At 51.6% G+C, this 13,423-nt stretch overlaps 1 protein-coding gene across 15 annotated transcripts; it reads right to left on the minus strand.

Annotated features, from left to right (window-relative positions):
* Window positions 1–5,963: 5,963 nt before the first annotated feature.
* On the minus strand, window positions 5,964–11,638 carry CITED1 (Cbp/p300 interacting transactivator with Glu/Asp rich carboxy-terminal domain 1). 15 transcript variants are annotated; one of them, XM_047765505.1, is made up of 6 exons: window positions 11,014–11,131; window positions 10,658–10,676; window positions 10,298–10,372; window positions 9,452–9,572; window positions 7,131–7,255; window positions 5,964–6,570 (listed from the first exon to the last, which is right to left on the minus strand). In XM_047765505.1, the coding sequence occupies exons 4-6, from the start codon at window positions 9,462–9,464 to the stop codon at window positions 6,043–6,045; spliced, it is 666 nt and encodes a 221-aa protein (XP_047621461.1). In that variant the 5' UTR covers window positions 9,465–9,572; window positions 10,298–10,372; window positions 10,658–10,676; window positions 11,014–11,131; the 3' UTR covers window positions 5,964–6,042. The 15 variants fall into 15 exon arrangements, with proteins under 15 accessions (XP_047621461.1, XP_047621463.1, XP_047621462.1 ...); XM_047765507.1 differs by lacking the exon at window positions 10,298–10,372 and having other exon boundaries at window positions 11,020–11,131; XM_047765506.1 differs by lacking the exon at window positions 10,298–10,372.
* Between the last annotated feature and the right edge of the window lie 1,785 nt (window positions 11,639–13,423).

Consider the following 13,423-nt stretch of genomic DNA (forward strand, 5'->3'; position numbering starts at 1 on the left):
TTTTGTTTATTTTGCTTGCATTCCTGTGAGTTACTTGAATATATACATATACTTTTTTTTTTTTGCTGCACCTATGGCATGTGGAAATTCCCAGGCCAGGGATCAAACCTACACCACAGCAGCAGACCCAGCCACAGCAGTGACAATGCCAGATCCTTAACCTGCTGTACCACAAGAGAACTCCTACTTTAACATACTTTAGAGTCCCATTTGGATTTACTTATAAAGACTCTGAGTATCTATATTGCTTTGTATAGTTTTCTTAGTACTTGCTCTAGGTAGTATCATAAACATAAATAACTTATCATAGCGTACCAATGTTCAAATGGGTTCAGACTGACTAAATTCTATTGATCTGTCTTTAAGCTCACCCATTCTAATCTCTGTCATTTCCACTCCATTATTGAATCTATCCAGTGAGTTTTTATTTCAGTTGTTTTTCTTTCATTCAATAATTTCTTTCTTTTCTTTTGTCTTTTGTCCTTTTAGGGCCACACTTGTAGCATGTGGAGGTTCCCAGGCTAGGGGTCTAATCGAAATTGTAGCCACCGGCCTACACCACAGCTCACGGCAACGCCGGATCCTTAACCCACTGAGTGAGGCCAGGGATTGAACCTGCAACCTCATGGTTCCTAGTTGGATTTGTTTCCGCTACGCCACGACGGGAACTCCTCATTCAATAATTTCTATTTAATTCTTTTTGTAACACATTTCTTTGTTGAGATTTTCAATTTTTAATTTATGTCAAATAAATGTGTAATTGCTTGTTGAAGTACTTTTAGGATGGCTGCTTTAAAACCCTTGTCAGGTAATTCCAACATCTGATTCATCTTAGCATTGGTGTCAGTTGATTGTCTTTTGTCATTCAAATTGTGATTTTCCTAGAGTTCTCTTGTGGCTCAGTAGGTTGAAGATCTGGTGTTGTCATTGCAACAGCTCAGATCTCTTTTGTGGCACAGGTTCAATCCCTGGCCGGGGAGCTTCTTCTGCATACCATGGGTGTGGCAAAAAAAGAAAAAAAAATTGTGGTTTTCCTGGCTATTGTTATGATGAGTGACTTCTGTGGTATCCTGGACATGTTAGAAGACTCTTGATTCCATTTCAATCTACTTTAGTAGGCAGTCACCCTGTTTAGGTTTAGTATGTATGCTCTGGTCTACTTCTGTGGGTTGTAGTTTCAACGACAGCTTAGTTTTCCAAGCCCTTGAAATGCTATTTTTGTCTGTTTCATTCTGTTGTCCACAGGGCTCTCTCATCTTTGCTAGTGCAGTCTGCAGTGGCAGAAGGCACTTCCTTGAGCTGCTCATTTTTGCTGGGCGATCTTCTAGGGGAGGAGGAAGTTGCTGAAGCCACTATACCTGGGTCTCCATATGCCAGTGATTCAGTGGAGAGTAGGAAGATACAGGGCTTTGCTAATGCTACCACCGCAGGCAAATCAGGCTTCCTGCTGGTGTCCCAGTTCTGGAGTGGGGACTGAGACAGCCCAGGGCTTTGCCTCACAAGTAAGATCGGATCACCTGTTGGAACTCTGGTTGTAGAGCAGGGCTTAGTTCTCACCACCAGGTCTCTTTTGGGCTTCTCCTTTCTTCCTCTCTCTCTCTCTCTCTCTCTCTCTCCTCTCTCTCTCTCTCTCTCTCTCTCTCTCTCTCTGTGTGTGTGTGTGTGTGTGTGTGTGTGTAGCTGTTAGTTTGAGGTTGTAGGACTTTTTGACACCCAGTCTAGGGGTGTATGGAAGATCCCCCAAAAAAACCTGAGGAAATGGACCATGTTGTCATTTTTCAAGTCCTGAAGTTCCTTGCCTACTTTCCTGCTTTCAGAGTCCTTTTGTCATCATCTGTTGAATCATTTCTAGAGTGTATAAGTCTATTCGAAGTCAAGGAACAGGGAAAAGTGAGTCTACATCATCTTATTCTGAAATCAGAAGTCCCCTAGTGTAGTTTTAAAATATATTCTTTAAGGAGTTCCCATTGTGGCGCAGCGGAAATGAATCCGACTAGGAACCATGAGGTTGTGGATTCAGGCCCCGGCCTCGATCACTGGGTTAAGGATCCGGCATTGCCATGAGCTCTGGTGTAGGTCGCAGACTCAACTTGGATCCTGAGTTGCTGTGGCTGTGGCGTAGACTGGCAGCAACAACTCCGATTAGACCCCTAGCCTGGAATCTCCATGTACCGTGGGTGCGGCCCTAAAAAGACCAAAAAAAAAAAAAATTCTTTTGTATGAGTGGGTCTGAGTATCTTTTGATAAGTTTTAAAGTCATTTTAATGTCTTTTCTCTATTTCATTATGATATTATTTGCTCATTTTTATATTGGGTTGGTGGTCTTTAATGTCCTGATTTGTAAGAGTTGTTTCCATACTCACAATGAGTTGCAGGTATTTTCCCAAGCTTATTGTTTGTCTTTTGATTTTTACCTTTTTTATATTTCTTTTATTTTGCCATACACTTTTTATCTAGTTGAATATATATATATATATATATATATATATATATATATATATTAGTCTCTTCCATAGCTTCCAAGTTTTGTGTCATTCTTGAAAAGATCTCTTCATATCAACATTTTCGTTTTAAATCCCCTCTTTTTTCTCCCCCTTTTTCATGGGTGCACCTGCAGCATATGGAAGTTCTTGGGCTAGGGGTCGAATTGGAGCTGTAGCTGCCAGCCTATGCCATAGCCACAGCAAGGCCGGATCTGAGCCGCATTCGTGAGCGATAACACAGCTTGCAGTAACGCCAGATCCTTAACCCACTGAGCAAGGCCAGGGATTGAACCTGCATCTTCACAGAGACTATGTTGGGTTCTTAACCCATTGAGCCACAGTGGGAACTCCCAGATTTTCTTCTAGCACTTTTATGGTTTCATTTTTTATTTTTCAATTTTTGGTCCATCTGGAATTCATTTTGGTGTTAAGTATGAGGTAGTATATCCATTTATTGAGTAATCCCTCATTTCCTCTCTACTTTGCAATGCTACCTTAAAAAATTGTGGTTAAAAAACACAATAAAAAATTGACCACCTTAACCATTTTTAAGTGTGCAGTTCAGTAGTGTTATCACATTGTTGTGCAACAGATTTCTAGAACTTTTTTACCTTATTAAAGTGAAGCTCTCCATTCATTGAACAACAACTCTCCATTGAAATTCTCCTTTTTCATCATAGACTAATTTCTTGTCTTTGTTCCTTTTTGCTTGGACCACTGTAACAGATTTCTATTGTCATCATAATTCCAATCTGTCATGCACACTGTCTCCTGATTCATTTTCCTCATGCAAGCTCTGACCACAACTCTCCTTTATTCAAAATCTTCAGAAGACCTCTTGAGTACTGCAATTGAAATCAAGCACCCCCCGCCACCATGACACTTTTTCATAGTACATGTACCTTTTCTTCCTGTCACTTCTCATGATTTATGGTTTTAATGATCTGCATGATTATTTGACCATTGTTGATCTCCTTGCTAAACTCAAGCTTCATGAGAGCAAGGGCAATGTGCTCACGGCATATGCCCTGATGCTGAGTGTGTGCCTGGTATGTAGTAGGCGCTCAGTCTATGTTTGTAGAATGATACACCCGTCGCCTGTGGAATAAAGTAGAAATGATTGAAAGATTTGATTACAACTTACCTTCTCTCTACACTTTAAGGAAGTCAACTTTCTGCCTTCCCTTGAAAAAGCCATGGGCTTTCTTAATGCTTGGTTCTGGTTTACACTATGTCCCAATTTTATCTTTTCATTTGTGCTCCAATTGTTCCCTGTGCTTGAAGGCCATGTCCTCCCCTCAGTCCTTCACCAGAATTGCTGCCTTATGGAAATACTATTCATCCTTTGAGACTAGGGTTGTCTCTGCTACCGGACTGGGAGTTCCTTGAGAGCAGGCCAGGGTCCCCCTCATTTGTCCCCAGGGAGCAGCACAGCTCCTGGGCTCTCTTGGTTACGCATCCCCATCTGTTCCCAGGCCACAAGCTCCTTGCGGATAGGCAGCATTCCTTACCTGTGTGCATCTGGGAACCCTGTTTCCTAGTCCCCGGGGCCTGTCCTAGGATGAGACTTGAAGTTGACTCAGGAATCTCCTGGTAACCTAATGAATGTGTCTAGTCTTGTGAGAGATCTGAATATGAAATGGTGGTGCAGAGGCCAAGACTTCCCTACCTTCCTTGGACCATACTCTGTGACATTCATTCCCCTGCTCATGCCTCTTTTCCAGCAATAAACAATGACCACCCCGCACCCTTACCCTGCCTCTGCAGCCCAACACCATGTCTCCTTGTTTGCAGTCTTAGATGAATCTAACCATCCACCTTCAGTGGGATCATCCTAAAAATCAAAGTTGGTTCATTCTTTGCTTTTCTACAAACTTTCTGAGAGGCTCCACAAGCCACAGGGCTGGTGGTACCAAGAATAAATGTACACTCCCCACTTGGCCCAGAGGGCCCTTTGCACCCTGCCTCTTGCAAATTTCTTCCAAGCCACCTCCTCCCATACCCACTAGGGCTCTATGGCCTTGTGTGCTGAACTCCTGGTTTGTAGCTAGTGCAGTCCCTCCCCTTCAGGAACCTGCTTTCATATAACTGCTTTCCCCCTCACTCATTCTTTCCTTGGCTGACTCTGGTCTTGTTTTGAAATCCAATTGTTTCTGTGGGTAGATAAGTCTGTGCAAAGCCACAGAGCAAGGCCAGCGAGGATACACCACAAACAGATAAACAGTCGCTGTCTCTGTGGAGGGCAAGAGGCGATCAGGATTGAGGGGGAGAGCTGGTCAAAGGGTACTTTAGCTTTATCTGTAGAGTTTCTACTTTTCACCAGGAGATTGGATCACGTATTTTAATTTATGCTCCCATGCCTAGCAGAGTGCCTGGCCCAGAGCAGGTGCCCGGGGAGTGGTGAGTCCTATGCATTGCCTCTTTTGGTGGGCTCCTTCCAAAGTGCTTGCTAGGGGTCAGGCCTGATGCTAGGCCTGAAAAGCTGCTTAGTTTCACAAGGTCCAAGGAAGAATGTTTCTGGCAATCTGAAATGTGGATAGAATCTCTAGGCCTTTGGCTTGTGTCAATATGAGGTCAGGGCTGGATTCCACACCAGCCCCAAGGCCCATCTCCCCCCACCCCCACCCCCCCGCACCTCAAGGCCAGGATCCAGTTCAATGCTACTGTCTTGTCACTTGGCACACTTCTGAAGCCCTGCCTCCTTGGCAGTTAATCTAAGGGCAACAGCTGTATCCCCAAATGTTGACCTTGTGAAGCTTAGCCCTGATCTGTATCTCTAAGATGGAGAGGCCAGCCCAGAGAAATAGGCTGTCCAAATAGTGTGGGGCCAGGGAGGTCTGAGTTAGGGGACAATCAGATCAGCTCAGTGTCCCAGGCATGGAGGCTGGGATTGAGCAACCGTCTGAGGGACTTGAAGGCACCTAGAATCTCAGTTTAATGATCTATAGCTTTTGCAATTTTCCAGAGAAATCTGAGCTCCCAGGTCATAGGATCCTTTTTCGGTCATACCTATTGCCTGTGGGCAAAAAGGCAAAGGAATGGCCTCAATGCAACAACTGGATTGGGGCTAGAGAGTGGGTGCGGGTGGCTTCTAGAGTGGGTGAAGCATGTGTCATGTGAACAGACTGGATGTGCAAGTGGCGAGGAGGCTGAAGAAGGGTCTGGATCAGTGTTTCTTTCAAGAATGTCCCCAACCAGCCCATCATCAACTTTGAATAGGACAGTGTTGCTGGGGTCTTGGGCTGTGAGGCTAGGTACTTGGGCCCCTGAAGATCAGATGACAGCTGGTGGTGGTGGAGGTGGCAGCAGGAGTTCAGTAAGCAGCAGCCCCCCACCCCAGCCCCAGTCCTCCCCATTCCCATTCCCATCCAGCCCAGCCATCCACCCGCAAGCCCACCCTGGGCCTCAGGATTGCTAAAAGGAGGGCAGACCATGCCATACCCCTGTAGATCTCAATAAAGAACACCTCCAGCCAGCCTATCTCTTTGTAAGTAACCTTTATTTTTATTTACAACAGAATTGGTGGCTTTTATTCCTCCATCTTTAGGAACAGTTGGCATCAGCAGCCAGACGGAAAGTCTGCCGTGAAGTCAAACTCATTCTGCCCCAGCCACAGCTCCGGAAGCTCATTGGCTCGGTCCAGTCCCAGTTCCACCACCAGCGACATCAGCACCTCCTCATCCACCGGGTCCGAGTCGATGATGGCAGGGCTCTGGGCACCAGTAGAGGGAGAGAGTGACCCCGCCCCTCCCGCCTGAGCCCCGAAGCCCCAGTTCTGCAGGGGCCCTGCCTCCCCGGGTTGGCCCGGAGTGGCGGCGGCCATCCCATGATACTGGCTATTAAGTTTCTGCAGCTGCATACTGGCCAGCAGGTGAGGGGTGGGGTGCAGGTTGAAGGGTGGGGGTTTATTGGGAGGGGTGGCAGTAGGAGAGCCTATTGGAGATGGAGATCCTGAGGAGCTAGCGGGAGCCCCACTGGCCTTGGTTCCATTCGAGGCAACCCCAGGGTAGTGCAGGATGGCCACTGCTTTGCGATCTTTGACCCCCAGGTTAGAGTAGGCCAGAGAACTCATCTCTTGGTTGGCATCCTAGAAGATAGAGACAGGCACAGCATGGTACCCTGGCTTCATCCCTCACCATTCATCAGGCCCAGGAAGGCACTTCATTGGGGGTTAGTGATGGTGAGGTAGCCAGAGGCCCTTGGAAGAGGTAGGCTCCTGTCCTATCTCCTTAGGTTCAAGTATCCTTTTGCTACTATGGCTCTGAGCACTGTGCTCAGGCCTAAGTCCTCATGCTGGGCACCCACCATTCTAAATGAGTTCACTGCTTCCATCCCCACCCCTGTCCCGCCTTCAGCTCACCATTCCACAAAGGGGACCTCTTTTCAGCCTAACTTTCACCTCTTCAATGGAATTTTGTCCAATTCTACTTCTCTGCCCCCTTCCCCACCATCTTTCAATACCCTTAGTGGGTTCGATGTGACCATATTTAGGTAGAAGCTGTTTTCCTTCTCCCCAGAGAAAGCCCCGCTGTCTCCTGTCTGCTAAAGAACACCAGATGCCACAGCCAGGAGGCCCGATCACATGGCCCCAGGCCGGATGGTCTTTCCAGGCTCCTGTGTCTCTGCCTGTGAAATGGCAAAAGTTACCTCCTTTGCAGGTGAGGTGCCACCCTTGACATCAAGTGCAGGCCTCGACATAGTTGGCATTTCAGAGCCTTGGCAGAAGTTGGATAAATTGGTGGGAGGTGTTGCTGCCAGCTGGAGCTGTGGTGCTGTGAGGGAGAAGAGGTAATAAGGGCAAGGGCTTTATTCACCAAGAAAAGTGCTAGCAAAGCCCAAAGCAGGATAACTCCACACAGCTACAAGGCAAGGATGGTGACAGGTTGGACAAGACCAGAGACCACCTGAGCAGCGGGAGGAGATCCAGCTCGAACTTTTGCCCAAGGCAGGAAAGGTGCTTGATTTGGCCAGGTGCTGCCCAGGCAGCGAGCTACTCTTGTCACCAAGAGGGGATGACATGTGGCTGTTTCCTCATGCAAGTGATTTCAGAGCCCCATCTGGGGCGGGGGGCACTGTTCCTGATTCTGAGGATAGCAATGCCCCTGAGTAAGTAGTATACTGTCTTAGTGGGCCACTGGCATTCAGGCTGGAGAACAGGAGCCTCCACTGGAACTGGGAGACAGGAGGGAAGGAGTGGTGAGGAACACCTAGAAGAGGAATAGGTCCCCCCAAAGCAAATGAGCTGAGGGTTCCAAAGTCCTGCCTCAGACATGGTTTTGTGTAAGAGAAGCCAGGCTGATGAGGTAATCTGGGGGCTCTGGCGCAGCCAGAGAGCAGCTAGGACATGTCTCAATTTCCTCCAGCGCAAGCCCCCTTCATGTCAGCCCCGGCAGCACTTGGCTTTCTCCGGACACTTGCTCTGAGCCCAGCCACATTCATCTGTATTTACAAGTGGGCATAATTCTTCCCGGAGGGAAGAGGCACAGAGGTTCAATGGCTTTCCCATCAGGTAGAAGTGGCTCTGGGAGCAGGATCCAGCACTCTCATGTCCACATGCCTCACCTGACCGCTGGCCAAGTCCTCATACCTAGAATGATTCAAGCAGCTCCTGCAGAAGTGATCCCCTAGTTTAAATGCCAAGGGATAGGATAAAGGGATGAGGAGGAAAGAATCTCCTCAAGCCAGAAAATAAAAAAACCTGACAACTCTTTAGCTATTTTCTCAGAAGCTTTTTTTTTTAAGCCCCATATTCCAGTCTTCGTGATGAATGAAGAATGGAGAATTCATATTTATAAATACCTCTTGGCCCAAGGAATCTTTCAGGATCTTAAAGAGTCTCTAATCTTCCCAACAAGGCTAGAATTCTGTGACACCTCCCTCCCCCCAGTGGTCACTAAGAATCTGCTCAGACACTTCTAGAAAGTGACCACGTACTACATTTCTTTATCATCTTTGCACCACTTGTAGGGGAGGGAGGTGAAAAAAAACAGAAAAAGGAAGAAAGGGGTGGGGAGAAGAAAACATGAAAAAAAATCGGTTGCTGGATCCACCAGGATTGCTTGATTGGAGCCCTGTTTTTTCTGAGGCAACCAGGAATATTTCAAGCCAGTGATCACAAAACAAGGAATGTAATGTATGTTGTCTTCAAGAGCCCAGCACCTTCAGTATCAAGCAATTTTCGTGTCCTAAGAAAAATGTTGGGGTGTGTGTGTGTGTGGGGGGGGTGCTGCCCATTTTTTCCTGTTCCTATTCAGTCTTTCTTCTTTATTCCTCCCAGTACTCCATGTACAAAAGAAGAAAAACCACAGCAGCAGCAACAACAAAAAGAAACAGAAAGAGGAGGGAAAAAAGAAAAAAAGAGAGAATGAGAAAAAAGTACCTCTGTTCTGATATCGCTTCCCGGGGAAGACCATTTTACCATGTCTCCCCCTTCAGGCTGTGAGCTCCCCTAGGCAAGACCCTGTCTCCATTCGTATCTGAGGCCTCCCGTTACCGCCTCCCCCTCCACTAGCCCTGACCCCCCGGCCTGGGTCTGTGCTCCTTTGGCGCTCAGTAAGTGTTGTTGGATCCGTCTGAAGACGCAGTAGCATTTAGCTCGGAATCCTTGCCCCTGCTTCCCCGATTTTGTCTCGCCGGTGTCACCCAGCCCATTAGGAGGCAAAACTTGGCAGTGCAGAAACGTCCCAACCCGCTCTGCCAGCCGCGAGCTGACCACTGCGAAACGGCTGCAAGAAGCGGCTGGGCAACCCAGAGCAACAAGTGCCTCCTCGCCCGCCGGTGCCTCGCGGCCCTGGCCACCAGTTCCCGGTCCCGCCGCCCGCCCTTCGTCACAGACCTTCCCATGGGCCAGCAGCCCCCTCCCGCCTAGATGGGGATGGGAAGGGGAGAGGAAGAAGAAAAGGGAGAGACAGGTGGGGAGGGCCGCGTCTTTGACCTGTTGGGGGACCAAAAGTTAAAATGGCACCAACCGGATGGCTCCATCTCGATTGCTATTTTCTCACTCAGAAGGAGAAATTTAAAAATCCAAACAGTACTGCGGCTTGGCTTGGATGCGCTCTAACCAGACCAGTCAGTTCCGCCACCTGAAAACTAAAGGCCCGTTGTTGGCGGACAGCTCGGCCGCCTTCCTCGCCACATCCCAGGTGGAGCCGCCGAAACTGGGGGCGGCTGGGAGCATCCCTGCACGGTAGACGCGAGCACCCAGACCACCAGGGCCCCGAGCGTCCGTTCCCGCGTGCCGCATCAGGAACCGATCGTAGAGACAAGATGGACAAGCGGGGAGGGGCGCGGGGTCTCGGCTTCAGCGGCGAGTTTAGGGCCCCGCGGTGTTGCCGCGCGCGGGGGCGCACTCCGGCGCCGGCGGCGGCCACTCCCGCGCCTCACCAACACTTACTGAGCGCCCGCTGAGCACCCGACTTGGCCGCGGGCTGATCCTATCCCCTAGCCAAGCCGCCTATGGTCAGTGCTATCACCCCGCTATGAGAAGAGTGAGAGGCTCGGAGAGGTTAGGTAACTTGCCCAAGGTCACAGCGCTAAAAAGTGGCAGAGCCGGGATTCGCGGCCAGGTCTGTCTGCCTCCAAGTCCGGCGCTCGGCAAGGCAGGGACTCCGTGCTCTGCCCGGCCCCGCCGCCAGCGTTTATAGGGAGAGGGGTGTGTGCGTGGGTGTGCGTGTGTGTGTGGGCGTGAGTGTGGGGGAGAGCAGAGGTCGACCCGATAGTAGAGGCAAGTTGCCCGAATTCGCTAACTTCCATCCCGCAATTCCGCTGAAACTCGGCCCGAAAAGCCCCTCTCGCCTCCAGCCCCCAAAGGAAACCTGAGCTTTGTGCAGCCCCGGAGCCGGAGCGTCCAGATGCGGTCCGGGCGATTAGCAAAATCGGTGGAAGCCAAGCTGGAGAAAGCGCGGGCGCAGGGAGAAAAGGTGCTGCCGTCTCCCCAGGAGAAGCGGGCGCCTGGCCCGACTGGCCGGCAGGCGGGCGCGCTGGCGAGCGAACCGGCTCGCTGGCTGGCGGGCGGGCGGCGGCCCCTCCGCCCCCAGCAGAGCAGCTTTCAAACAGAAAACAAGTCTCCCAGAGCCCCCCGGCCCGCCCGTTCGCCGCCCGCTCCCTGCGCCCGCTCCACTGGAGTCTCTGGCCCCGCCACCCAGCCCAGCGCCCAGCCCGGCGGCCCGGCTTACCTCCGTGGAGCCGCCTGCCCTGGGGAGAGGGAAGCGCGGAGCCGGGTGAGCCGCGGGCGCAGCGGCGGAGCCCCCAGCCCCTGGCACGCACGCCGCCACCGCCGCCGCGAGCCGGTCGCGCTCAGTGCCACCCGACCCCGGGGCGCCTGGGAAAAGCCCGCACCGCCGCGCCGCGCCGCCGCCGCCGCCGCACCGCACCGTGCCGCGCCAAGCAGCCCCGGCCCGCGCCCGTGCCCGCCCGCCCGCCCGCAGCTTCGGCGCCTGACTCCGGGGCGGTGGCGGCCACCGCGCTCCCTTCCCGGCGCGGGGGAACCGGCTCTCAAGCCCCCATAGCCGCCCGGAGAGCCCTGACGCACACGCACACGGCAGCAGACTGGCCTCGGCTAGGAATCCCAGGAAGGACAGACCCTTTTCCCCCTTTTTCTCGCTCCCCCCAATTTCCACGTCTTTATAACCGGCTTATGGCATTATTAGCACATGTCCTGGCTCGTGGGCGAGTTGGTGGCAAAATCTGAACTGGATACTCACCGAGGGCCAGAGCGGGTGCTGTGCCTTCCTCTGCCCTCTTCCTCCTCGCCAGGAACGACCCTTCGCCAGCGGGCGGTGGGCAGGCAGCCGGGTAGAGCGAGCCTCCTCTCGGCAGCTTAGCGGTGCCCCTTCTGCAGCTGTGCCGCTGGGAACATTTTATAGCGGCGGCTGGCGTGTGTGGCCCTTTAAAGGCGCTCGAGTTGGTGCAGTCACCGCGGATCGTGTGAAAGCGAAGGGCCGGCTGGGGAACGGAGTCCGAGCAGCCCCGCGGGTCCGGCTGCGCCGGGAACCGGCCACGGTTCCCTAGGTGCAGCTGACGGGCCCAGGCCGTGGGCACCCTGAGCCCAGAGCCCCCGGCCGACGCCTGCGCTTCTAAAGCGAGCGGGGGCCCGGGCCCGGGGCACAGTCTCTCCCCACCGCCCTGCATGGACTTGCCCAATAAATTCCACTTAGTAATTTCGCTGAGGCGAGGGAGAGCTGTTAGTGTCTGTTTTCTGACCTAAATCTAGAGGGTGGCCAGAGCAGGCTTCAAGGGGTTGGGGGGAGAGCTATAGGTTCAGGAAATGACCCGGGGAAGGGGGACGCACCCGGAGCGGGGGCTCGAGGGGCATGGTTTGGGTTTTCTGCAGGGCTTTCTCAGAGCCTGTCTGTCCCCTTTGGGCTGCACCATCTCCCTGGTTGAAGGGCCGAGGCTGGGAGGCGGGAGACCCTTTTCCCTTAAAGTTGCCAGATTCTCGGCAGATCCGCTTTCAGGGCCTATCCAGCCCGCAGCCGTGGCTTTCCTCGAAGGACTGAGCTGTGGTTGGGGTCGAGGGATTCACTCTTGTGGTCATCCAAGGACTGAAGGAGGCTGACGGGTTGCGACGTGGAGGTAATGTCTCGGATCGTGGGGCCAGGTGCAGCTCACGAATCTCAGCCAAAAGGCCAAGAACAGGCAACAGGGTATGAAGAGCTTGCCCCAGGACTCCCCGGGAATCCTCCTGCCCTCCCAGTATGTCAGGTTATTTGATTATGATTATATAATCACTCCCAGGTGACAAGAATAACATTTTGCATTAGGAGCACATCTTTCTTGGGTTAGGATGATATCTCACAAATCTTTTTGGAAAAAAAAGATCCAAATCTTCTCTTTCAGTTCATGCTCCTTGTGGCCAAGTTCCCAGCTCACCTCTTACAAGAAGGCCACCAGGATTACCCTTCTACCAAACTCCCTTTCAGCAACAGCTATTCAGTTTCCGGTGTTTATAAAACATGTCCTTAAAAAAAAAAGTTCTGATGTTAAGAAAAAAAGGAGGAGGGAATGTCATGATGTTATTTTCACTATGTATTCTATTTTCTTAATCTGGTTTGAAGACCTAAAGGGCTTTTCCTTTTTTCCCTTCTTCTTTCCCTCCCTCTCTCTCTCTCTCTCTCTCTCTCTCTCTCTCTCTCTCTCTCTCTCTCTCTCTCTTTTAAGTACCCCCTGCATTTGCTCTTTGAACAAAGTTCTGTTTGTTGTTGGACTGACCGGTTTACCTAAAGATGGGGAGCAAACAGAGGGACAGATCAAGGCCCTTACTGGAAGCCTAGAGGAAGCTGGGCTGAGGGCTCTGAACACCAAGTAAACCCATTCCCCAGCCTCCAAAGCTACCTTGCTGTCTCCATTCCTTCCCCTCACCCTGCCCCAACACAAACCACATCCCACACACCATGGCTGCACTTTCTCACTTTGTACAAAGTGCCAGGTTTCCTTCTGATAAAAGGCGGGATGTGCCGGGACCCTAAAACCCTACAGAGTTTGCATGTGAAATACACCCCCAAGCCATCTTGCTGTTTGCCTGATGTGAGCGACCCTGGACTTTCGAACTCTGTTTTGCTAATTTGGACCTCCGACTTTTCCTCCTTCTCAACCCCCGCTCTGGAGCGGGTCTGGAAACCTCGGCCGCGTCTCCGCTGCAGGCTCCGGATCCGGGAGGTAGCGGATCCGCCCTCCATCTATTGGATGGCTCCCAGGCCAATTGTTAGAAAGAGGCATATGTTCATCTCGGCTTCTGGAGTGTCTCCGGAGCAGTTGCTCAACAGCCAGCCCCCTCCCCCATCCGGACCATTGAAGGGCAGAAAAAGGAGCGCCCTCCGTCACATTTTCTGTGCCCACATGCCAGAAAGGGTCTCCCTACTGGTGACTTCCTGTCATCTCCACTGTCCACCTCCTGGGGAGCAGGAAAGAGAGGGGCTTCTAGCACTTGGCTTTGGAGCACA

The sequence above is a fragment of the Phacochoerus africanus genome, chromosome X, assembly GCF_016906955.1.
Source record: "Phacochoerus africanus isolate WHEZ1 chromosome X, ROS_Pafr_v1, whole genome shotgun sequence".
Lineage (NCBI taxonomy): Eukaryota > Metazoa > Chordata > Mammalia > Artiodactyla > Suidae > Phacochoerus > Phacochoerus africanus.

What these genes read in the sequence shown, in the direction of transcription:
- CITED1 (XM_047765501.1), bottom strand. Translation starts at nt 11,612, where the DNA reads ATGCAGGGCGGTGGGGAGAGACTGTGCCCCGGGCCCGGGCCCCCGCTC. An exon ending in AGCACCCGCTCTGGCCCTCG is followed by an intron (nt 7,256 to 11,185) that starts GTGAGTATCCAG and finishes TCTCCCTCACAG; the next exon opens with CACCACAGCTCCAGCTGGCA. An exon ending in GCACCTCACCTGCAAAGGAG is followed by an intron (nt 6,571 to 7,130) that starts GTAACTTTTGCC and finishes TCTATCTTCTAG; the next exon opens with GATGCCAACCAAGAGATGAG.